The sequence below is a fragment of the Arachis hypogaea genome, chromosome 1, assembly GCF_003086295.3.
Source record: "Arachis hypogaea cultivar Tifrunner chromosome 1, arahy.Tifrunner.gnm2.J5K5, whole genome shotgun sequence".
NCBI lineage: Eukaryota > Viridiplantae > Streptophyta > Magnoliopsida > Fabales > Fabaceae > Arachis > Arachis hypogaea.
Window position 1 is genome coordinate 60,985,191 of NC_092036.1, and position 26,283 is coordinate 61,011,473.

At 36.9% G+C, this 26,283-nt stretch overlaps 1 protein-coding gene across 2 annotated transcripts; it reads left to right on the top strand.

Annotated features, from left to right (window-relative positions):
* The first annotated feature begins 1,322 nt into the window (after positions 1-1,322).
* Positions 1,323-5,634, top strand: LOC112805275 (E3 ubiquitin-protein ligase At1g63170). 2 transcript variants are annotated; one of them, XM_072198584.1, is made up of 5 exons: positions 1,323-2,291; positions 3,311-3,430; positions 3,731-3,867; positions 4,563-4,723; positions 5,064-5,634. In XM_072198584.1, exons 1-5 carry the CDS (start codon positions 1,699-1,701, stop codon positions 5,235-5,237), a joined length of 1,185 nt encoding a protein of 394 aa, XP_072054685.1. In that variant the 5' UTR covers positions 1,323-1,698; the 3' UTR covers positions 5,238-5,634. The 2 variants fall into 2 exon arrangements, with proteins under 2 accessions (XP_072054685.1, XP_025703463.1); XM_025847678.3 differs by having other exon boundaries at positions 3,731-3,863; positions 4,559-4,723.
* The last annotated feature ends 20,649 nt before the right edge of the window (positions 5,635-26,283 follow it).

The window sequence follows — 26,283 nt, forward strand, 5'->3', positions numbered from 1 at the left end:
ACCTACGAAATAAATGGTAAGAGATCACACTTTACTCTCTAAAGTGAAATTCAAACTTTAAAAGATCCAAATCCTATATATATATATATATATATATATATATATATATATATATATATATATATATATATATATATATATATATATATATACTTCTATTCTAATAGTATCCCTCTAAACCAATAATATTGAAGTTAAAAAAAAGTCTAATTAAAGAATTTATACTTGCATTTTTTATTTCTCAATGGTAGAAATATATATAAAGAGTATGTTGAACCTTTTTTAAAAATATAGCCTAGACTAATATTTTCATTATTTAAAATTGAAAATAAATGAACCAACCTTATATACCCTATATATCCTGAGCGTTGTGCTTTTAATTTTGCAATTTTGTTTTAGCTATTTTCTTTAAGACTCCTAGTATATTATGCTCTTTCAATTATTATACGTATTATATTTCATTTTAGAATTTATAATACCACGTCACCACTATTTTACGATTTAAGCGTAAAGTTTTGTGTGATAAAGTATTACATCTATGATTTATTTTCTTTGCAACGTTTAGTTTCTTTTAATGTTATTTTATTAGCTTTCATGTATTGTATATTGTCAAATCCTTTGAATTTCTACGAAGGATCTTTATGATTATAAACTTTTAATTTTTGCAAAGTATACTTTGATTTTCTTTTATAATCATTGCTTTACTTTCATTTGCATTGTTTATGACTCTGCACATTTACTATTTAGTGATTTTTTTCTGTTGCCAAACAGAAAATTTTGATGTGCGTAAAACTAGCATTCATAAGAGAAGTAAGTTTTACTCCCAAATATTAAATTTCAAATCACAATTCATGTTTTGTTTTGATCTTTTTTATTTGTAAAACATAAAATCAATATAATCATTAAATAAAAAGATATTTTTACATGAGATATTTAAATATAAAATTATTTTATTTTTTAAAAAATTTATTAAAAAAATATTTTTTCATAAAAATTTACTCAATCAAATTCTTAATAAAAAATTTAATATTTTATTTTAATAAATACACCACGATTATATTAAAAATTAATATACATAATTTTTTATAATAAATTTTTTAATTAGTAACTTGAGCTAAACCCAAAAGGTTGTAGTTTCTTAAATCATCAATCACAACTGCAACTATTCTCATGATATTAACGGCACAAAGTCTTAGTAAGGGATTTAATTAATGCAAAAAAAAAAAAAAAGAAGAATGATGTCGATATCATCGTTATCTATCTATTGGAAATCAATGCCACGACGACATCTGTATCTCGTGAAAGTTCATGAAATACTTAGTTTAGAAATGCTCATTGTAACATTTGGTAATAATTGATATTGGACCTGCCAGGCTACCAAGTACCAACTGTTCTTAGCGCGAAGAAAATAAAAATAGAAAAAAAATGGAAAAAGAAAATGAAAAAGATAAACACCAATTAACTAAATCACGAAAATAAACATTAAAACGGCACCGGATAGAGGCATCACTACCACCAAAAGACGCTTCAATACCTCAATTTCCGTTTTCAGGCATCACTCACAAACAATTTTCTTTCAAATTTATCGATTCTTTGTCTCTTCTCTGTAACACTACCACAGAGCAATTTCACACGTTCTGAGTCGACTCACCGAGTCACCTATTCCGGGAATCACAGCAGAAGAAACGCAACGAACGCATGGCGGCGACACCGTCGTCGAACCGTTCCCCCGACGACTTCACCGTCGATCAAACGCCGCTAATCGCGAACTCTAACGGCGGCGGTGGTGGAGGCGAATCGAACTCCGGCCGCAGATTCGTTCGGCGGCAGAGCCTCCGCCAGGCTGCGCGGTTTCTCCGGCAGGGGAGCGGGCGTAGGTCGATGCGGGAGCCGTCGATGGTGGTGAGGGAGACGGCGGCGGCGCAGCTGGAGGAGCGGCAGAGCGATTGGGCGTACTCGAAGCCGGTGGTGGTGCTCGACGTCCTCTGGAACTTCGCGTTCGTGGTGGCAGGCGTCGCTGTGCTAGTCCTGAGCCGGAACGAGTCGCCAAACGCGCCGCTGAGGTTGTGGATCTTAGGGTACGCGGCGCAGTGCATTGTCCACGTGGCGTGCGTGTGCGTTGAGTATCGGAGGAGGAGGAGGAGGACGGAGCAGCAGCAGCAGAGCACGAGCGACGTCGTTCAAGGTGTTGATGGAGTTGGCGTCGGGGGAAGTGGAGATTTAAGCTCCGGTTCCATGGAAGGTTCTGGACACTATTTGACATTGGCTCAATTCGATGAGGACGGCACAAGGTAACCTTTCTTTCTTTTCTTATTTTTAAAATTTTTATTGTTGAATGTTATATAGGTGAAGCTGTAGCTTGAGTTTTATAGTGGTTTATGGATGATGGACTGATTTTGAATTGAAATTTATGTTGTAATTCTGATTGTTGTTAATTTGTTATGATAATAAACATTAGGTCAGTAGAATAAATTGATGCCTGGTGTGAATTCATGCTGCTTTGAGTGATGGAGCCTTATAATTAGGATTCGGATTCTACTAAGTGTGTGTCTGGATTAACCTTTTCCTTTTTCTTTAAACAGCTATAATCAAAGGCTTTAATAACTGTAGGTTTAGCTTATTTAGAATCAGAATAGGTTATAATCAAACTTTTAATTGTGATAGCTTTTGACGAAAAGCTGAAAAGCGATGAATTTTCCTCACATAAATTGTTACCAAAAATGTGTTTATTTCCATCTTTTAGTCTTAAGAAACCCAGTATATGTTTTATATGGGCTTACAAGGTGATGAAACTGCAACGGACTGATGGGAGTTTCATGATATGCTCAATGTTTGACTGAATTGCTTTGGGAAACAATCTTCTCATCAGTTCAAAATATATTAAATGCTTTATAGAGAGAGAGATGATAGTTATATTGTTCAATTTCTCAAAGCACACGTATAAGTGATATATTGATAGTGAAGAAACACTTTTGAACCAAAATGACCAAGTTTAAATCATATTTTTTTAATTTGAATTTGTAATAAAAGATTATATTAGACAAGTGCCTTATCTCCCTGATTTAATTTTAAAATAAGTTGTATGCTGCCACTATTAAGATTAATAACTTGTGTCACCACTTATTAACATGATGCATTTCTCTCTTAATTTCTAACCTTGTGTGTAGAAACATGGTTTTGATGGTTAAAAAGTGTACTGTGGTAATTTCTGAAATCAGTATCATTGAGTAAGAGTTTATGGTTTATTTATCAGTTTTCTTTTTCTCTGTATGCATTTTCATGTTTACCCTCTTGTTTTCTCCCCAAGCAGCATGGCAAAGCATTTGGAATCAGCCAACACAATGTTTTCCTTTATTTGGTGGGTTGTTGGGTTCTATTGGGTATCAGCTAGTGGTCAAGACTTAACCCAAGAGGCTCCTCTGCTTTATTGGTTTGCTCTCTCTCTCTCTCTCTCTCTCTCTCTCTCTCTCTCTCTCTTCTCTCTCTCTCTCTCTCTCTCTGTGTGTGTGTGTGTGTGTGTGTGTGTGTGTGTGCCCAGTCACACCTACATGGCACACTAACTCTCTCTCCCATAAGATCAACTTGTCTGTGTTAGTCACACCTACATGGCACACGAACTCTCTCTCCCATAAGATCAACTTGTCTGTGTTATTTATATCAATATGCTTTATTCAATACCTTGACAAAACCTACTGGATTTGGCCATTGACAGGATTTACTTTTGTGGCAGGTTATGTATAGTCTTCCTGGGTTTCGATGTTTTCTTTGTCGTTTTCTGCATTGCACTGGCATGCATCATTGGTATTGCTGTTTGCTGTTGTCTTCCGTGCATCATTGCACTTCTATATGCAGTTGCAGACCAGGCAAGTTATAGTCATTACTGTTTCTTGTTTGCATTTAGGACTTGGTGTGGATTTATGAATCTAGTGCCTTTAATAAGTTTTTGTTTAGCATTATGTATTTAGTCTGAAAGGGAATTTCTATTTGATATAAAAGAGAGATTTATATGTTTTTTAATGGGGTTCTCATAATAATTTTGGGATTTTGTTGGGGGCGAATGTCATACACAACCAGAGGTATATATACACAAAATCATTATTTCAAATTTTCGGTGCATGTTCTCGTCAAAAGTAGATTTTAAATTACATTCGCAAGAATTCAGCAACTTGTCTCATGTCGTCTTTAACATTAACCAATATCAAGAAACAATAGCATTTTTAAGCATAGAAAAATCAGTTCCTCTCGATGTGAGCAGCCATTATTTTCTTTTCTTTTTCCAGGGGAGGAAAAAAATAAGGGAACTGTTGGTGATAGTTAAAATCTAGTTATTAGTGGAAGTTAAGCAAGCAACAAAATTGTTACAATCACTGCTTCCAATCTGCAATAGGTGTCTGCTTCACAGAAAGTCCAGATTAGCATTCTTCATATTAACTTCGATTTAACATGAATCGGTGTCTTGTAGCTTAGTAGTATTTAATTGTAAGAAATTTGTTGCAATGTATTAATTACATTGTTCCTTTTCCCTCTTGCCTTTTCTGGGGGTCTAAAAAAATTGCAGGAAGGGGCATCCAAAGAAGATATTGAGCAGTTGTCGAAATTCAAATTCCAAAGGAATGAAAACAATGAGAAACTCACTGATAATACACAAGGATCTGCTGGGGGAGTAATGATAGAATGCCGAGTTGATTCACCTATTGAACATGTTCTTTCTGACGAGGATGCGGTATGTAGTACTTTTTTGCTATGTGTAAGCACACTTTTTATATCTTGATGCAGTGGTCTTGTCATTTTGTTATCTGGACGATGGAGTCGTGTCCTGAACACATTCTTATGCAGGAGGATGCAATATGTATATATTTTGGTTGTTTGCACTTAACCTTGCATCTCTTTGCGGGCTTTTGTTAATAGTATCTGGAAAACTTTAATATAATAAGAATTGACACTATGATTCATGAACGGTCAAGTTAAATTTGGTATTATCTTGTTTTGAAGAAACTGGTTTCAATCTGTTATCTTTCTAATACGAAGTATTTCCTCACTCCTGATTTGGTGCTGAACTCTAGGAATGTTGCATCTGCCTTTCTGCTTATGAGGATGGTGTTGATCTAAGACAACTTCCCTGTGGTCACCATTTTCACTGTGCTTGTGTGGACAAATGGCTATACATTAATGCTACCTGCCCCCTCTGCAAGTATAATATCCTAAAAAGTAGCAGAAGTGCTCAAGAGGAAGTGTAGAACATGTCGGAGAAGTTTCTAGAAGCTATTTGGAGAATTTGCATAGGCCTTTGGTTTGCAGTATAATAGGCACGGTATGCTAATATACATACACAGTTGCTGCTACTGCTGCTGCTTCTGTGTGCTTGTGCATCTTCTAGTGATAGTTATTTAAAATATTCTTCCTTATAGTAGCTTCTAACTGCTTGTGTATATCAGCTTTGTTCATTGTACGCCTGGCAATAAATTACATGGAGGCAATTTGGTTCTCATTTTTTCTTTCGACATCATTATTATTGTCAAGTCTGTAAGCGGCCATGGATGGTGGCATTATGTTCATCATCATCATCCAACCTGCCTCCATGTGTGTCTCTGTTAGCGAGTTTCTTAAATTGAAATGAAGGCGTAGTTTGTTACAGACAGTTGTTAGCTATCTGCCAATAGTTAGATAGGTTGCTGAATGCTGATAAATGCAGTATGAGACTCAAATCAATGAGTGGCTGCACGCCGAATCCCAGGAAGAGCATCAAAGCTGGCAGCTACAAGGTTGAAGGATTTGTATGCATGGGATACATCTGATTCTGAAGTTTGGTGGCGTGATGGGGAGTTTCATACATTCCAAGTGAATTCCACCCAAGGGATTGGACTTAGTTCAATGTAGTTGGCCTTTCATATGATCGATAATTTAATTGTGGATGTTGCAAAGGAAATGCTCGTCATTGTGTTGTGTCCATTCTCATTTTTCAGCCCCATAATGAAACTTCTGAAGAGAGATAGGTTAAAATATTAAAAACCTTTAATATTATTAGATGCAAAAAATAAGTTTACATAAAATTCTAATTCTTCAAATGTTTATATTCTTTACGAATTTCTAGATATATCGGCTGACTGGACAAACCATCAAGTTTTATTCGTACTTACTACCCACAGCAGCACACTTCTCATTCCTAATAGTTATTGTTGTTCCTCACTCTCATCCAAGGTTACTTTAGCATTGCTATTAAGATCTCGGTGACATGTAAGCCAAAGTCAGACTCGAAAAGTTTGTATTGAGTTAAAAAAATACACGTTAACGTAAAAGATATATTAATCCTAAACCAAAACAACAATATACGTTAACTTTCAGAACACAGCAAAGAAAAAAAATATACTAGTCACCAAGTATCTTCACATCTTCAAATCTTTGTTTTATATGTTGGAAATTTTAAATAAATATTTTGTTATCATCATTATTATATGACTTTTTTTCATATGCGTCACTAAGCAGGCATTCAACCACTCATTTCTCATCTAATTATGAAGTCTATATTTATAGCAGAAAATTTTTTTCAATTAATGTCATTACTATAGACAAGGTCAAAATTAATTTCAATTCGAAAAACATTAATGAATAAATAATATTTTTTTTATTTCAACCAACTTTTGAGACAGTGAACTAATTCCAGTTATATTTGAGAATTGATTATCATGTCATACATTTAATATCAAATTCTCTTGTTGACTATAAAATGCCAAAAATCGAATAGAAAAAAAATCGTGTGGATAAAATTTAATTAAAGGATTTAACTTCTTATCAAATGCAGAAAATAAAGCATTTGAATTTAAACAAGTTATAGAAAGAAGTAACTCAATATTTATTATTGTAAAATGGTTGTTAAGCTGTTGTTTATCAACTTGATATGTGTTCAGAGGGTATTTTCGTCATTTTAGAGCTAAGGAACAGAATGGTAATCTCGTCACGTTCAAAGATCTAAATACTAAAAGAATCATACCATGCCGGTCTTGGACATAAAAAAAGACCAAGAGTCCGTCTCAAAAATAGTGGTGCTGAAATGACGACAACTCATAAGGCCCATTGGACTAAGTCAGGACAGCAAGAGGCCCAACATTTTTCAAGTCCAATGGAAGACACAAATTTAATTTTATTTTTGAATTTATTAGGCATTTATTTTAGTTTGTTTTGCTGTTAGAGTTTGTTGGAAGATTTGATTTACTTCAAATTTGCTTAGTAGTATTTTTAGGAATTTTAAATTTAAATCAAATATGATCTAATCTAATAAGATCAAATCTGATTTAAATTAGTTATCATATCTTTAGGATTTTAAAATTTAAATCAAATCTACTCTAATCCAATAAGATCAAATTTGATTTAAATTAGTTATCTTATCTTTAGGAAATTTAAATTAAGTTATCTTATCTTTATCTTTTAGTTAGTTTGTTAGGGGCCTATTTAAACACCTTTAGTGACATAATTTACATAACTTTTGATGAATAAAAAGTTTAGTTGCTTTATGCATGTTTTTAGTGTGATTAAGTGAGGTGAGTGATTTGCTTCGCTTATTGCATGAAGAAGATTAAAGGATCCAACACTAAGGCGATTTGCGTGGTGGTCTCTTTCAATGTTCATCCTTCTAATCTAGGTTGTCAAGGACAAGTTCTTTGAAGGTCTAGTAGGAAAAATCCTTCCGGTGACCTAGGTTGCTAAGAACAAGTTTCTTAGAGGTCTAGTAGGAAAACCCTTTTAGTGACATAGGTTGCTAAGAACAAGTTTTTTAGAGGTCTAGTAGGAAATTCCTTTATCTATCCTTTATGTTTCTACTGTATTTTTCTGTTGCATCTTTTCTCCATCTTTTTTCTTATCCCTTCATCCTTCTTCGTTCTAATAAATTCTTATCATCTGGTAACAGTTACACGTCGTAGGTAAATTCTTATTTATCTACATGTTCCATAGGTCTTGTTTAGTATCTTTGTTTTTTCTCTTTAATTTCTGCATATTCACTTTAGGGTCCACAAAAAAAAGAGTCGTAAAAAAAAGATTGAGTATTACGATAGTGATAATGAAAGAATCTCATATGCGAAAAGGGTTTGACGTGGCGGAAATTGGTGAATTAAGAAATTATTAATAGAAATACGTTGCAAGTACAGTCCTTAACAAGCCGAAAATCCGCTTATCAATTTAGAAGGGTTGTCACAATATTGAAATTAAAATACTGGGAGTATGAATCACAGGTCGTCTCCCAACGAGTTGCAGGAAGATGTGCTATTTTATCAATCAGGTGTTTTCAAAAATAGTTGAGTTGATAAACAGGAAATTAATTTAGAGAATTTAATTAATTTTAAATAAAAGCCTTGATTGGGAGTAGATTAGTTGGAAGCCCTATTCTTGTTGAAGTACTCTCAAGATTAATTAATAATTGGAAGTTGCTCTGCTTAGTTATCCTTTACTAGGTAAAGGAAAGTCAAGCAAGTTGGAAAGTTGTTTCTAATCACAAGTCCTAATCCTCTCCCATGGGAAGGACTAGTGTCAATGATTAGAAGGTGATTCAACTCAAGGTTTCCTTTCAATCATCTCCTAATCAAGTTATGGAACTACTCACTCATCATAATTATAAACTTCACAGAATCAATGGGAAAAATAAAAGAAGACATGATAAATAATAATGAAAGGGATTAATTAAAAATAAAAATAGTCTATATTAATAACTTGTGAAAATAATCAAATGTCAACTCTGGAGGAATTAGGAATATGGAAGAATAAATGAAAAGTAAATAACAGAATATAATGACTAGTACCGGAGGTAGACTCTTCTCAAAAGCTAAAGCCAAAATCTTCAATATCCTAATGAATGTTCCAGTGAGTAAAACCTAGGGGAGAAGTAAATTCTGATCTAAAAACTAAAAATTATGCGAAATGAATGTTGTTCTCTGTCTCTGCATGTTCCCTGGCTCTAATCTGTGTTTCTGGGCCAAAAACTGGGTTGAAATCTGGCCCAGAAACTCTGCCAGCGACTTCTGAAATTCTGCAGATCGCGCACGTCACGCGGCTGCGTCGTCCACACGTTCGCGTCACTCAGCGTTTCTCGTACCATGCGTGCGCGTCATCCACGCATTCGCGTCGTTCATGCAGCTTCCAATCCACGCGGTTGCGTCAGGCACGCGAGCGCGTCACTGTTATTTCTTCCATTTCGCGCGGTTGCGTCAGCCATGCGACTGCGTGACTTCTCGCTGGTTATCTCCTCAATTCTTTGTGTTCCTTCCATTTTTGCATGCTTCCTTTCCATCCTTTAAGCCATTCCTGCCCTGTAATTCCTGAAATCACTTAACACACATATCAAGGCATCTAATGGTAATAAGAGAGGATTAAATAAAAGAAAATAAAAGCCAAAGAAGCATGTTTTCAATCATAGAGTATTTTTAGGAAGGAATTGTAATTACATGCAAATCATATGAATAAGTCGGCAAAGACTTGATAAAACCACACAATTAAACACAATATGAATCATAAAATATTGGTTTATCAACCTCCCCACACTTAAACATTAGCATGTCCTCATGCTAAGTTGAAGGAGATAAATATGAATGAGTAGGAACATGCAAGACTCATGTAATGCAATGCAACCTATATGCATATGAATACAACTATATGAGTTGGCCTACATGATTAAAAATAGATAAGTTCTCTAAGACAAAATATGGGGCAGATTTCACTAATTCAGAGCATATTGTAAAAGTAGATAAATTTGTAAGAAGATAGCTTGTGAAAGCAGGGAATACATGACTGAGCATTGAACCCTTACTGTTGGTGCATGTGTACTTTAATCATCTCTAGCATATGGGGTTATCACTCCATCCTTCTCTAATCATGCTTTCAAAAAAAATTGTTTTTCACCTAATCAATCAACAATTTTAAAATGCCAATGTAAACATCATGAGATCTTTTTATGGTTGTAATGGGGCTAAGGTAAAGGTGAGGATACACATATGGCTAAGTGAGCTTGTATATTGAATCTTTAATTAACCCAAGCTCCTACCTAACACACATATACTCTATATAATTTCAACATTCATCTTAGCTACCCAGAATTTTCTTTTCACATTCCATATTCATGTATCAACCTTTATTTTAATTTTATCACATGTACATTAATTATTAAATTATGACTTATCATTGGGGTGATTTTGCCCCCTTATTCACTAAAATAAAGATTATATATATATATATATATATATATATATATATATATATATATATATTTATTTATATTTTTTTCTTTTTTTTGTATAGCTTATCAACGCACATAGATTTGTAATTTCCTTTTATGGTTTCACATGAATAGGTACCCAAATTTCCTTTATCCTATTATGATATTTTTTCTATTACCCTTTATTCCCACAATTTTTCCACACTCAATTAACACACAAATTCTATCTTAAGCTAACCAAAGATTCAATTGGGATTTTCAATTGTTTTCCGCTTAAGGCTAGTAATGTGGTACAATATGGAATGAATGGGATTAAAAATAGCTCAAAGTGGTTAACAAAGGTAGTTAAAAAGGGTTGGCTTATTTGGGATATGTGAGTTAAACAAACAATGACCTCAATCATATGCATGCACATAACACATTAATTTTGGAGATATAGGATAAAACAAAATTCAGATTACAATCATAGAGAAGTAAACACACAAGAAAAAAAATGTTTATGGTTAAATAGTGTAACCATGTATTTAGGCTCAAGGTCTCACGGGTTGTGTGTTCTCTTTTTTTTTTCTTTTTTTAGCTTAAAAATTCTGTTCCAATTTCAACTTCAAACAAATTTAATATAAATATTTTGATTTAAATTAGTGAAATTTTGAAAAATATATGGTCTTAAAAGAAACTTATTGTCTTTTCAATCAGGTAGAACATGCATGCAATTAACCTACTAATATACAATCTATCATATTCTAAAGAAGAAGAAATTGGTGTTAGGGGGAAAAGAATTACCTCCGGAAGTCAGGTACTGACCGACCTCCCCACACTTAAGGCTTTGCACTGTCCTCGGTGCCATCTGTCAGGAACAATGGTGGGCTAGTGGCAGTATCTCCACAGTCGGGACCGTCATGCCTCCCTGTGCTGGTAAAGGAAGTGGAGTCCGGAGTGCCTGGGTCCTCGTCAGGTCTGTGGTTTCCTGTAAGTAGCTCCTTGAGATAATTGAAACGGCGGTAGTTGCGGCGCTCTTGGAGCTTTGCTATCTTGTCTTGTTGGTCCAACCGCTTCAATATTTGATGTAGCAGCTGACTAGTAGATGGTGGAGGAAATGCAGTATCCTCTGTGGACTGGCTGGTAGTGGCAAGTGGTGGCCTGAGATATCTTCTGTTAGGGACGTACTGATCATCCCGTGGAAGTATGGCTTTGGTGTCTCCAGCTCTGTAGGAGACTCCGGCTGCTGAGACAAGATCAGAGACCAAGGCCAGGAAAGGTAGGTTTCCCGCGATTTGCACGTGTCCCATAGCATTCCAGATATGTCTCGGTAAATTTAGAGGCTGGTCTGTGAGGATGCACCATAGTAGAACGGCCATGTCTGCGGTGAAGGATGACTCATGAGTGCTCGGAAAGTCGTAATGGGACATAATCTGTGCCCATACGTGAGCCTCTAAGGTAAGTGCGGAAGCCGAAAAATTCTCTTAGGACAGGAACGATGGTATCCGAAGATTTATTTGCTGCCAGGTTGAGCGATAACTCTGAGAACAGCGTCCCAGTCAAAGTTGTACGCCTGGCACTTGATTGCGGCTTCTTGAAAAGCGTCCAATCCTTCCGGAGCAGGGGGAAAATCTAAGGCTCGCTGAATGCCTTCTTCTGTAATGGGGACTTGCTTCTGACGTATATAAACAGATTGCAGGGTCGGCAGGTGGAAGTTAGAGTAGAACTCAACTACCCAAGAAAGATTGACCTGTCGTGGCTGTCTTTGTAGGAATCCCCAATGTCTTTATACAATTTGCGGCTCAACAAAATCGGCAATACGAGGCGGAAGGATAAGAAGGTGTTCATTGTTGTAATTCCGAGCTGCCAGAATAGGAAACATCTGCTCACAGTAGCGATTTAGAAATCGTGCAGTGTCCTTTGCTGGGAAGGCTCTCTCCTTTTCATCAACCTTTATAATCCATTTAATTCTTTTTGTTGTGGGCTTGACTGTAGTTGAAGAAGGCTCTGCCACTAATGCTCTTTTTGTTCTTTTCCTTGCTGTGGATTTGGGGGTAGCTTTCTCTTTCCCTTTCTTGGTGGCCATCCTAAAAGGAAACGAGGAAAGACATTAGCATTCAAGGGTTATAGCAAGGAAAAGAATAGGAAAGGTGGTAATCAATGCACAGGTATGGATAATGATGTGAATACATGGTCATGACTACATGTGGCAAATCAACAATGGAAATATAGCAAGTACATGTGAGGAAAATTGAATGCAAGGTGTTTGTTGGCATGCCGGCAAAGGGCACGAGTAGCATAGATCAAGCATTCAATGTCCAAATTAGATTACCAAGTCTCTCAAATTAAAAATATGTTTGAAAAAACAATTATATTTAAGTAATGAAATAGAAAAGGGGTTTTGTGAAAAGCAGGCATATAGAGTAGTAGATTTAAAAGAAATCTAAAAATAGTGCAAAATGCCATATGGGTGTTTTCACAAACACATAGCATGCATGTTAAATAAGGTATGGAAAATATTAATTAGAACATGCAATTAACCCTTATAAAAATAATATATAATTCTTTAAACAAATCCCAAACAATCCATAAGCAACATATAAAAATAATGACCCAAATATAATTCCAACACCAATAGGAGGAATAGGAAAAGAAAAAGAAAACATGGATAGGAAAAGTAGAAGAGAAAGAAAAAAGAAAACAAGATAAGAAAAAGAAGAATGAAAAAGTAAGGAGGGAAGAAGAGAGAAGAAAAACCTTGATAATGGTGGTGGAAGAGAGGGGGTGGAAGAGAGAAAGAATGGAGGAAAAAGGAAGAGGGGAGAAAGAAATAAGATTGGGGGGAAAGAAAAGATAAAACAGTCTGGCAGATTTGAATGAGTTGGGCGGCGCAAACGACGCGGATGCGTGGGGCACGCGGTCGCGTGGAAAGCCCTTAAGTGAGGTGACGTGGACGCGTCGGTCACACAGACGCGTGACGTGATTTGCGCTAATGGTGTGAGGGCAGCTTCGTGCTCGCACAACTTTCTGTTTAAATTGTGTTTTGCCAGAATTTGGGGGTGACGCCATCGTGTGGTTGACGCGATCGCGTGGATGGCCAGATGGAATTAACGGCGCGGACATGTAGGGCACGCGTTCGCGTGGAAGGACTTGTGCGAATAGCACAAATGCAGCCCAAGTCCAGCTCAACTCTCGGCCATTCACCCTTGTTACGTCGAATTGCAGGGCCACGCGTTCACGTGGTCAACCCGGACGCATGGGGAGGCCAATTTACAAATGACGTGGTTGCGTCATCCACGCGGTCTCGTGGATCAAAGTGTGCCAAAGGCACGCCTCCAGCCACATTCTGGCGCAACTCTCTGTCCAATTTTCTTTATTTCCAATGCTCATAGGACGCGGACGCGTCGGGGATGCTGGCGCGTCGCATGCGATTTCTCTCTCTTTTTTTTATGCAAATGCAGTATGCAGATGAGGTGCAAGATATAGGCAGTAGTACTGAGAAGAGTTATAGATGAGGAAAGATAAGGAGAATAAGAGGAACGATCATACCGTGGTGGGTTGTCTCCCACCTAGCACTTTGCTTTAACGTCCTTAAGTTGGACGCTTCAGTAGCTCAGTTTTCAGTTGCGAGGGGATCCTCCAAGAGGAAGATATCTAACTTCTTGTTTTTTGTCACCTTCTCACCATGGTAGAGCTTCAAATGATGTCCATCAGCCTTGATGAGTTCAGAGCTTGAAGGGTGACTTAGGTGAAAAACTCCGTACGGCTCAGCCTTCTCGACTCTATATGGACCTTCCTACCTTGATCGCAGCTTGCCTGGCATGAGCCTCAGTCTAGAGTTGTAAAGGAGGACTAAATCCCCAGGTTGGAACTCTTTCCTCTTGATGTGTTGATCATGTACAGCTTTCATTTTCTCCTTGTACAGCCTTGAGTTCTCATAAGCTTCTAGGCGAAGGCTCTCCAATTCTTGCAGTTGCAACTTCCTTTCAGCTCCGGCTTTCTCAAATCCCATGTTGCACTCCTTTACTGGCCAAAAAGCTTTGTGCTCCACTTCAACTGGAAGATGGCAGGCCTTTCCATAGACTAAGCGAAAAGGACTCATACCAATGGGTGTCTTGTACGCTGTTCTGTATGCCCAGAGTGCATCTTGTAGCCTGGTGCTCCAGTCTCTTCTATGAGGTTTGACTATCTTCTGCAATATGCGCTTTATCTCTCTGTTAGACACCTCGGCTTGCCCATTAGTCTGAGGATGGTAGGTTGTTGCTACTTTATGAATGATCCCATGCTTCTTCAGTAATCCTGTTAGTTTCCTGTTACAAAAATGGGTGCCTTGATCGCTCACGATTGCTCGTGGTGATCCAAAGCGACAAATAATGTGGTTTATAACAAAGGAAACAACAATGTTAGCATCATCAGTACGGGTAGGAATTGCTTCCACCCATTTAGAAACATAATCTACAGCTAAAAGTATATAAAGGTGACCATTAGAATTTGGAAATGGACCCATGAAGTCAATGCCCCAAACATAAAAAATTTCACAGAAAAGCATAATTTGTTGAGGCATTTCATCCCTCTGGGATATATTACCAAACCTTTGGCATGGGGGACAAGATTTACAAAATTCAGCAGCGTCTTTAAAAAGAGTACGCCACCAGAATCCACAGTCTAAGATTTTTCTAGCTGTTCTTTGAGGGCCAAAATGTCCTCCACTCTCAGATGAGTGACAGGCCTCTAAAATGGACTGGAATTCTGATTGAGGCACACACCTTCTAATTACCTGGTCAGCGCCACATCTCCATAAATATGGGTCATCCCATATATAATATTTAGACTCGCTTTTCAGCTTGTCTCTTGGTGCTTAGTAAACTTTGGAGGAAAAGTGCGGCTAACTAGATAATTAGCGACAGGTGCATACCAAGGGACTACCTCAAATACTGCTTGTAGGTTATCAAATGGAAAATTACCAGCTATAGGAGTGGAGTCATCTTTAATGTGCTAAAGGCGACTCAAGTGGTCTGCCACTAGATTCTGGTTACCACTCCTATCCTTTGTTTCTAAATCAAATTCTTGTAGTAGCAGTATCCAACGTATAAGCCTTGGTTTAGATTCCTTTTTAGCTAATAAATACTTTAGAGCTGCGTGATCTGAATACACTACTACCTTAGCAGCTCTTTTTCAGTAGTAGTATAGTTAGACTGAGCAGTGTCTAAAGTCTTAGATGCATAAGCAATGACAAAAGGTTCCTTACCTTAAAGTTGAGCCAGCGCTGCTCCTACTGCATGGTTGGAAGAATCGCACATGATTTTGAATGGCTGGCTCCAGTCAGGTCCTCTCACAATTGGAGCTTGAGTCAGGGCGGTCTTCAGCTTATCAAACGCTTGTTTGCAATCCTTGCTGAACTCGAACTCGATATCTTTCTGCAGTAACCTGGATAGGGGAAGTGCTACCTTACTAAAGTCCTTAATGAATCTTCGGTAAAAACCTGCATGGCCAAGGGATGAACAGACTTCCCTCACAGAGGAGGGGTAAGGCAAACTAGAAATAACATCCACCTTTGTTGGATCTACAAAAATGCCAGTATTAGACACAACATGTCCTAGTACAATTCATTGTTTTACCATAAAATGACATTTTTCAAAATTCAATACAAGGTTTGTACTGACACATCTATCTAGTACTCTAGATAAACTATCCAAGCAAAGGCTAAATGAATCACCATAAACGCTAAAATCATCCATAAAAACCTCCATACAGTCCTCAAGAAGGTCAGAGAAAAGACTTATCATGCACCTTTGGAAAGTAGCTAGTGCATTACACAAGCCAAATGGCATTCTCTTATAGGCATAAGTCCCAAAAGGACATGTAAAAGTAGTCTTTTCCTGATCTTCAGGGGCTATATGAATCTGGAAATAGCCTGTGTAACCATTTAAAAAGCAATAATGTGATTTACCTGACAGGCGATCTAGCATTTGATCAATGAATGGAAGAGGGTAGCGATCCTTATGAGTGGCTTGGTTGAGACGCCTATAATCAATGCAGATCCTCCAGGCATTCTGTACTCTGGTTGCTATGAGCTCTCCATGATCATTCTTTCACTGTAATGACTCCAGACTTCTTGGGCACCACCTGTACTGGGCTTACCCATTCACTGTCTGAGATGGGGTAGATAATATCTGCCTCTAGTAGTCTGGTCACTTCCTTCTTGACAACCTCTAAGATAGTGGGGTTCAGTCTTCTTTGGGGTTGACGAACGGGTCTTGCTCCGTCTTCTAAAAATATTCTGTGCTCACAAACTTGAGGGTCGATGCCAACTATGTCTGCCAAACTCCACCCAATTGCTTTCTTGTGCCTCCTCAACACACTAAGTAGTTGCTCTTCTTGTTGAGAAGTGAGGTCCTGTGCAATGATAACTGGAAACTTCTGCTTGTCCTCGAGGTAAGCATATTTGAGGTGTGGAGGGAGGGGTGCTTCATAACTCCATTCAGATTGAAGGTTACTACTCGGTCGTCTATTTCAAAAGAGTATGTTTCTGAAAAAGCATCTAATTTGAACTTCGAGGTCTTCAAGAAAGGTCTTCCAAGTAGGATTGATGATGGCTTCTCTGAGTCATTTTGGGGCATCTCCAGGATGTAAAAATCAATGGGGAAAGTAAGACCTTTAATACCCACTAATACATCTTCAGCAACTCCAGCCACTGTAATAATACTTTTATCTGCTAATACAAAACGAGCTGCCAATATTTTTAAGGGAGGGAGCCTCAAAACATCATATAGAGACAAAGGCATTATACTAACACACGCTCCTAAATCACACATGCAATTAGAAAATATCACACCTCCAATGGTACAGTTAACCATGCATGGGCCTGGGTCACTACATTTTTCAGGTATATTTCCCATTAAAGCAGATATAGAACTACCTAAAGGAATAATTTCTAATTCATTAATTTTGTCTTTATGTATTGGTGGATGAAATTGTGATCATCAACAATGGCTCCAAAGACTTGGTGCTCTCAAACATAATCACACTTTGTCACAACTCCGCACAACTAACCAGCAAGTGCACTGGGTCGTCCAAGTAATACCTTACGTAAGTAAGGGTCGATCCCACGGAGATTGTTGGTATGAAGAAAGCTATGGTCATCTTGTAAATCTCAGTCAGGCGGATTTAAATGGTTATGGAGTTTTTGAAAATATAAAGATAAATAAAGCATAAAATAAAGATAGAGATACTTATGTAAATCAATGGTGGGAATTTCAGATAAGCGTATGGAGATGCTTGTTCCTTCTGAATCTCTGCTTTCCTATTGCTTTCATCCAATCATTCTTACTCCTTTCGATGGCAAGCTGTATGTTAGGGGATCACCGTTGTCAATGGCTACCATCTATCCTCTCAGTGAAAATGTTCCAAATACGCTGTCACCGCACGGCTAATCATCTGTCGGTTCTCGATCATGTTGGAATAGAATCTCGTGATTCTTTTGCGTCTGTCACTAACGCCTAACACTCGCGAGTTTGAAGCTCGTCACAGTCATTCAATCATTGAATCCTACTCGGAATACCACAGACAAGGTTTAGACTTTCCAGATTCTCAAGAATGCTGCCAATGGATTCTAGCTTATACCACGAAGATGCTGTTTAAGGAATCCAAGAGATACACACTCTAGCTTTTGTTGCTTATAGAACGGAAGTGGTTGTCAGTCACGCGTACATAGGTGAGAATGGTGATGAGTGTCACATAATCATCACATTCATCATGTTCTTAGGTGCGAATGGATATCTTAGAATAAGAATAAGATGAATTGAATAGAAAATAGTAGTAATTGCATTAAAACTCGAGGTACAGCAGAGCTCCACACCCTTAATCTATGGTGTGCAGAAACTCCACCATTGAAAATACATAAGGACTAGAGGTCCAGGCATGGGTGAATGACTAGCCTCCCCAAATATGAAATATTGTATCCAGAATGAATAATACAATAGTAATAAGTCCTATTTATACTAAACTAGCCACTAGGGTTTACAGAAATAAGTCTAAGTGCAGAAATCCACTTCCGGGGCCCACTTTGGTGTGTGCTTGGGCTGAGCTTGAGCTTTCCATGTGTAGAGGCTTTTCTTGGAGTTAAACGCCAAGTTGTAACGTGTTTTTGGTGTTTAACTCTGGTTTGTGATGTGTTTCTGGCGTTTTACTCCAGAATGCAGCATGGAGCTGGCGTTGAACGCCAGTTTGCGTCATCTAAACTTGAATAAAGTATGAACTATTATATATTTCTGGAAAGCCCTGGATATCTACTTTCCAACGCAATTGCGAGCGCGCCATTTGGAGTTCTGTAGCTTCAGAAAATCCACTTCGAGTGCAGGGAGGTCAGAATCCAACAACATCAGTAGTCCTTTTTCAGCCTGAATCAGATTTTTGCTCAGATCCCTCAATTTCAGCCAGAAAATACCTAAAATCACAGAAAAACACACAAACTCATAGTAAAGTCCAGAAATATGATTTTTGCATAAGAACTAATAAAAATATACTAAAAACTAACTAAAACATACTAAAAACTATGTAAAAACAATGCCAAAAAGCGTATAAATTATCCGCTCATCACAACACCAAACTTAAATTGTTGCTTGTCCCCAAGAAACTGAAAATCAAATAGGATAAAAAGAAGAGAATATACTATAGATCCCAAAATATCAATGAAGCTTAGTTCTAATTAGATGAGCGGGACTTGTAGCTTTTTGCTTCTAAACAGTTTTGGCATCTCACTTTATCATTTGAAGTTTAGAATGATTGGCATCTATAGGAACTCAGACTTCAGATAGTGTTATTGACTTTCCTAGTTTAGTATGTTGATTTTTGAACACAGCTACTTTATGAGTCTTGGCCGTGGCCCTAAGCATTTGTCTTCCCGTATTACCACCGGATACACAAATGCCACAGACACATAACTGGGTGAACATTTTCAGATTGTAACTCAGCTTTGCTAAAGTCCCCAGTTAGAGGTGTCCAGAGCTCTTAAGCACACTCTTTTTGCTTTGGATCACGACGTTAACCACTCAGTCTCAAGCTTTTCACTTGGACCTTCATGACACAAGCACATGGTTAGGGACAACTTGATTTAGCCGCTTAGGCCTGTATTTTATTTCCTTGGGCCCTCCTATCCATTAATGCTCAAAGCCTTGGATCCTTTTTACCCTTACCTTTTGGTTTTAAGGTCTATTGGCTTTTTCTGCTTGCTTTTTCTTTTTCTTTCTATTTTTTTTGCTTCTTTTTTTTCGCAAGCTTTTTATTCACTGCTTTTTCTTTCTTCAAGAATCAATTTTATGATTTTTTAGATCATCAATAACATTTCTCTTGTTCATCATTCTTTCAAGAGCCAACATATTTAACATTCATAAACAAGAATATCAAAAATATGCACTGTTCAAGCATTCATTCAGAAAACAAAAAGTATTGTCACCACATCAAAATAATTGAATTAATTTTAAGGATAAATTTTGAAATTTAAGTACTTCTCTTTCTTTTGCAATTAAAATAGTTTATTTAATAAAGGTGAAGGATTCATGGAATTATTCATAGCTTTAAGACATAGACACTAGACACTAATGATCATGTAAATAAGACACAAATATAGACAACCATGAAGCATGAAAATCAAAAAACAGAGAAATAAAAGAACAAGGAAATTAAGGAACGGGTCTACCTTAGTGAGGGTGGCGTCTTCCTCCTCTTGAAGAACCAATGGTGCTATTTTTTCTGCTATTTTTGATTTTGTTTTTAATTTTTGCAATTGTTTAGTGACTCCACATGATCATCAACCTAATAAAACATAAAAAAATAGAAATATAAACAAATAAAAATTGGGTTGCCTCCCAATAAGCGCTTCTTTAATGTCAATAGCTTGACAGTGAGCCCTCATGGAGCTTTACAGATAATTAGAGCAAGGTTGGGGCTTCCCAACACCAAACTTAGAGTTTGAATGTGGGGGCTTTGTTTGACTCTGTATTGAGAGAAGCCTTTCATGCTTCCACTCCATGGCTGCCATCTCCTCTTCTTTTTCAAAAATTTTTGTAAGGTTTCTCTGGATTGTTGTATTTTAGCTTCTCTCAGTTTCTTCTTCAGAGTCTTTTCAGGTTCAGGATCTGCTTCAACAAGAATGTTCTTGTCCTTGCTCATGCTCATATGAAAAAGAAGGGAACAAAAAATAATAATAGGGATCCTCTTTACCACAGTATAGAGGTTTTTTTATGTGAGTGGAAGGGAAGAAGAGTAGAAGAGAAAAATTCGAACATAGAAAGAGGGAGAGAATTTCGAAAATTATTTTATTTTAGTTTATTTTATTTTATTTTTTGAAAAATTGGTTAGTAAATTTTTGAAAATAAAAAATTGAAAAAGTGGTTAGATGATTTTGAAAAAGTTTTGAATTTAATTTTGAAAAGATAAGAAGTTAGAAAAAGATATTGTTAAAATTAAAGTTTGAAAAAGATATGATATGAAAAAGATATGTTTGAAAAGATAATATTAAAAAGATATGATTTTGAAAAGATATGATAAAAAAGATATGATTAAAAAGATATTATTTGAAAAAGATATATAGAAAAAGATATGATTGAAAATATATGATTTTGAAAAGATAAGATTGAAAAGATATTTTTGAAAAGATATGATTTTTAAAAGATATGGCTTTAAAAAGATATGATTGAAATTAATTTTGAAAAAGATTTGATTTTTAAAATCACAATTAATGACTTGACTCACAAGAAACAAAAAGATATGATTCTAGAATTTAAAGTTTGAATCTTTCTTAACAAGAAAGTAACAAACTTGAAATTTTTGAATCAAAACATTAATTGATGATGTGATTTTCGAAAATATGATATAAAAATAGGAAAAAGATTTTGAAAAATTTTGAAAAAAATTTTAGAAAAATTTTCAAAAAACAAAGGAAAAGATTTGATTTTGAAAAAGATTTTGAAAAGATATATTTTTGAAATTGAAATCTTTGACTTGACTAACAAGAAACAACTAATTTAAAAAATTTTGAAAAAGTCAACCCCAAGATTTCGAAATTTATGAGAGAAATAAGGAAAAGATATTTTTTTGATTTTTTTTGAATTTTAATGATGAGAGAGAAAAACAACAAAAAGACTCAATGCATGGAAATTTTTAGATCAAAACACATGATGCATGCAAGAACTCTATGAATGTCAAGATGAACACCAAGAATACTTTGAAGATCATGATGAACATCAAGAACTTATTTTTGAAAAAATTTTTAATGAAAAGAAAACATGCAAAACACCTAACTTAGAAATCTTTCATGTTTAGACACTATGAATGTAAGAATGCATATGAAAAACACCATACAACACAAAACAAGAAATTATGAAGATCAAACAAGAAAATTTATCAAGAACAACTTGAAGATCATGAAGAACACGATGCATGCATGCAATTTTTGAAAATTATTTTTAGAAAAAATTAAAACATGCAATTGACACCAAACTTGTGACTTGACTCTAGACTCAAACAAGAAACACAAAATATTTTTGGTTTTTATGATTTTATTAATTTTTTTGTATTTTATTTTATTTTTTTCGAGAACATATAGGAAAAAGGAAGTAATGAATTCAAAGTCCTCAATCAAAATCCCAGGAATCATGCCAGGTTAGTCTAAAGCTTGATGGCCAGCCAAGCTCTAGCATACCATTTTGAAATTCTAGAATTCATTCTTAAAAACTCTGAAGGATTTTTCGAAAACAGATGAGAAATTTTTGAAAGATTTTTGAAATTTTTTTTTTGAAAATAAACGAAAAGAAAATTACCTAATCTGAGCAACAAGATGAACCGTCAGTTGTCCAAACTTAACAATCCCCAGCAACGGCGCCAAAAACTTGGTGGACGAAATTGTGATCATCAACAATGGCTCCAAAGACTTGGTGCTCTCAAACATAAATCACACTTTATCACTACTCCGCACAACTAACCAGCAAGTGCACTGGGTCGTCCAAGTAATACCTTACGTGAGTAAGGGTCGATCCCACGGAGATTGTTGGTATGAAGCAAGCTATGGCCATCTTGTAAATCTCAGTCAGACGGATTTAAATGGTTATGGAGTTTTCGAAAATATAAAGATAAATAAAGCATAAAATAAAGATAGAGATACTTATGTAAATCAATGGTGGGAATTTCAGATAAGCGTATGGAGATGCTTGTTCCTTCTGAATCTCTGCTTTCCTACTGCTTTCATCCAATCCTTCTTACTCCTTTCCATGGCAAGCTGTATGTTGAGGGATCACCGTTGTTAATGGCTACCATCCGTCCTCTCAGTGAAAATGTTCCAAATGCGCTGTCACCGCAAGGCTAATCATCTATCGGTTCTCGATCATGTTGGAATAGAATCCCGTGAGTCTTTTGCGTCTGTCACTAACGCCCAACACTCGCGAGTTTGAAGCTCGTCACAGTCATTCAATCATTGAATCCTACTCAGAATACCACAGACAAGGTTTAGACTTTCTGGATTCTCAAGAATGCTGCCAATGGATTCTAGCTTATACCACGAAGATGCTGTTTAAGGAATCCAAGAGATACACACTCTAGCCTTTATTGCTTGTAGAATGGAAGTAGTTGTCAGTCACGCGTTCATAGGTGGGAATGGTGATGAGCATCACATAATCATCACATTCATCATGTTCTTAGGTGCGAATGGATATCTTAGAATAAGAATAAGATGAATTGAATAGAAAATAGTAGTAATTGCATTAAAACTCGAGGTACAACAGAGCTCCACACCCTTAATTTATGGTGTGCAAAAACTCCACCATTGAAAATACATAAGGACTGGAGATCCAGGCATGGGAAAATGGCCAACCTCCCCAAATATGAAATATGGTATCCAGAATGAATAATACAATAGTAATAAGTCCTATTTATACTAAACTAGCCACTAGGGTTTACAAAAATAAGTCTAAGTGCAGAAATCCACTTCTGGGGCCCACTTTGGTGTGTGCTTGGGCTGAGCTTGAGCTTTCCATGTGCAAAGGCTTTTCTTGGAGTTAAACACCAAGTTGTAACGTGTTTCTGGCATTTAACTCTGGTTTATGACGTGTTTCTGACGTTTTACTCCAGAATACAGCATGGAGCTGATGTTGAATGCCAGTTTGCGTCATCTAAACTTGAATAAAGTATGGACTATTATATATTGCTGGAAAGCCTTGGATGTCTACTTTCCAGAAAAATTGAGAGCGTGCCATTTGGAGTTTTGTAGCTTCAGAAAATCCATTTCGAGTGCAGGGAGGTCAGAATCCAACAGCATCAGCAGTCCTTTTTCAGCCTGAATAAGATTTTTGCTCAGATCCCTCAATTTCAGCCAAAAAATACCTGAAATCACAAAAAAACACACAAACTTATAGTAAAGTCCAGAAATATGATTTTTTCATAAAAACTAATAAAAATATACTAAAAACTAACTAAAACATACTAAAAACTATGTAAAAACAATGCCAAAAAGCGTATAAATTATCCACTCATCATGTATGCATAAATCCTTTAGAAACTCTATGTATTTAGGTACTTATTGAATAACATCAAAAAGGGGAACAGTTACCTCAATTTTTTTTAATATTTCTACCATTTTGGGATCAGGTTCCAACTGCTTCCTGGGCTTCCTTGTAAGTTGTGGAAATAGAATAGGAATGGCATTTTCTACAGTGTCTGTGTCCTTTGGTGCTTCTTCCTGTGATCTAGCATCTTCTTCCTCAGCCATGTCCTGTATACCCTTTTCTTCCTCAACATCTTCTATTTCCACTACCTCTTCGGCTGAGGCGTGTTCAGGTAGGTTTGGCTCTTCCTGATTCCTCTCTTGCAATGTGGTTTTGAACCTCAGGGCGATGGCATTAATACCACCCTTTGGATTGGGTAATGGTTGAGAGGGGAGTCCACCAGAGCTTGAGGACTAGTTGTTAGAGTTGTTTAGTGATCCAATCTGTGAGACAGGGGCTTGCAAAGTAGAATTCAAACCATTCAGAGTAGAAGTGAGGGTGTTTTCCATGGCCTATTGTCTCCAATCAATAGATTGTAGTAACTCATCATTAGGATATGAAGAGGGATAAGTGATCTGAGAGGTCTGCTGAGATGCTTGAGGCTGTCTTAGATGAGGTGCTCTGTAGGCCTGATTCTGATTCTGCTGCCTGAAGTTATTATTATTCCACCTCTGATTTCTATTGTTATCTCTGCCTCCTCTGTTATGATTGTCCCTCCAACCCTGGTTAGAATTATCTCTCCAGCCTTGGTTAGAGTTATCCTGCCATCCATGGTTATAGCTGCCACCTTGATTGTACCCTTGATTGGGGCGATCATAGAAGTTATGAGTGGTTGCTACAGTTTGATCTTCCGGTTGGAGTTGCGGACACTCATCAGTGTAATAACTGTAATCTGCACAGATTCCACATACTCTTCGTGGAACCAACTGCTGGCTGTGCTGTGGTAGAGAAGGATGAACTTGCTGAGCCTGTTGTTGACTTAGCTGCATCTGCATCAGCAAGTTAGTCATTTCACATAAGCTCTGAGCTATAGCAGCAGTCTCTTTGCTAGTGGACACCTCTGTAAAAGCTCTTGACCGACTTTGTTTCTGCCTGTGATTCCTAGTAGATTCAGCTAAGTTGCTGAACAATTGCCATGCTTCTTCCGTAGTCTTGTACTTTTTCATAGACCCATTGCTAGCACCTTCCAATGTGGTCCTATCTTGAGATTTCATGCCCTGTGTAAAGTAGCCAAGCAACACTATCTTGTCAATCATATGGTGGGAACATGCTTCTAGAAGATTATTGAAGCGTTCCAAGTATTCATAGAGAGTCTTAGATTCATCCTGAACGATCATGGACATGTCTTTCCTCAGTTATCGGCAACCTCAGCTGGAAAGAATTTCTCCGAAAATTCTCTTCTAAGTGTATCCCAGTTGGAAACAGTTGTTCCGGGTTGAGTGTAGTACCACTCTCTTGCCTTTCCCTCAAGAGAGAATGGGAAGGCTTTTAACAGAATGGAAGTTTCATCAGTACCATCACGCTTAACAGTAGAACAAGCAGTATGAAAATCCCTAAGGTTCTTGATAGGCTCTTGAGTAGGTAAGCCATGAAACTTGGGCATCAAGTTGAATAGCGAAGACTTTATTTTGAAATCTACAGCCACTGCTGGGTGGAGTGCCTGGAATGGTTGTAGTGTAAAATCAGGGGCTCCTTCCTCCTAAATAGTGATTCTCCTAGGTGCTGCCATGTTACCTGCACGTAAATCAATTGGATCAGTAGAGAGGGGGCTTGTTTCTTCCTTAGATGACGTTTTAGGTTCGTCCGCAGAGAGGACTCGCCGACGCCGAGCTTGCCTTATACGTGAAATAGTTCTTTCAATCTCAGGGTCAAATACTGACAAGCTTGGATCAAGAAGTGAACGCGTCATTTAACAAAAGAAACGTACAGCTCACAGTGACAAAATAAAAAGAAAAATTGCAATTAAATAAATGCCAATCAATAAATTAGCACACTGTTGCAACTCCCCGGCAATGGCGCCAAAAATTGACGTGGCAGAAATTGGCGAGTTAAGAAATTATTAATAGAAATACGTTGCAAGTACAGTCCTTAACCAACCGAAAATCTGCTTATCAATTTAGAAGGGTTGTCACAATATTGAAATTAAAATACTGGGAGTATGAATCCTAGGTCGTCTCCCAACGAGTTGCAGGAAGATGTGCTATTTTATCAATCAGGTGTTTCCAAAAATGGTTGAGTTGATAAACAGGAAATTAATTTAGAGAATTTAATTAATTTTAAATAAAAGCCTTGACTGGGAGTAGATTAGTTGGAAGCCCTATTCTTGTTGAAGTACTCTCAAGATTAATTAATAATTGGAAGTTGCTCTGCTTAGTTATCCCTTACTAGGTAAAGGAAAGTCAAGCAAGTTGGAAAGCTGTTTCTAATCACAAGTCTTAATCCTCTCCCTTGGGAAGGACTAGTGTCAATGATTAGAGGGTGATCCAACAATAAACCCAATTATAATTTTTCTCTTGAGTGATTCAACTCAAGGTTTCCTTTCAATCATCTCCCAATCAAGTTATGGAACTA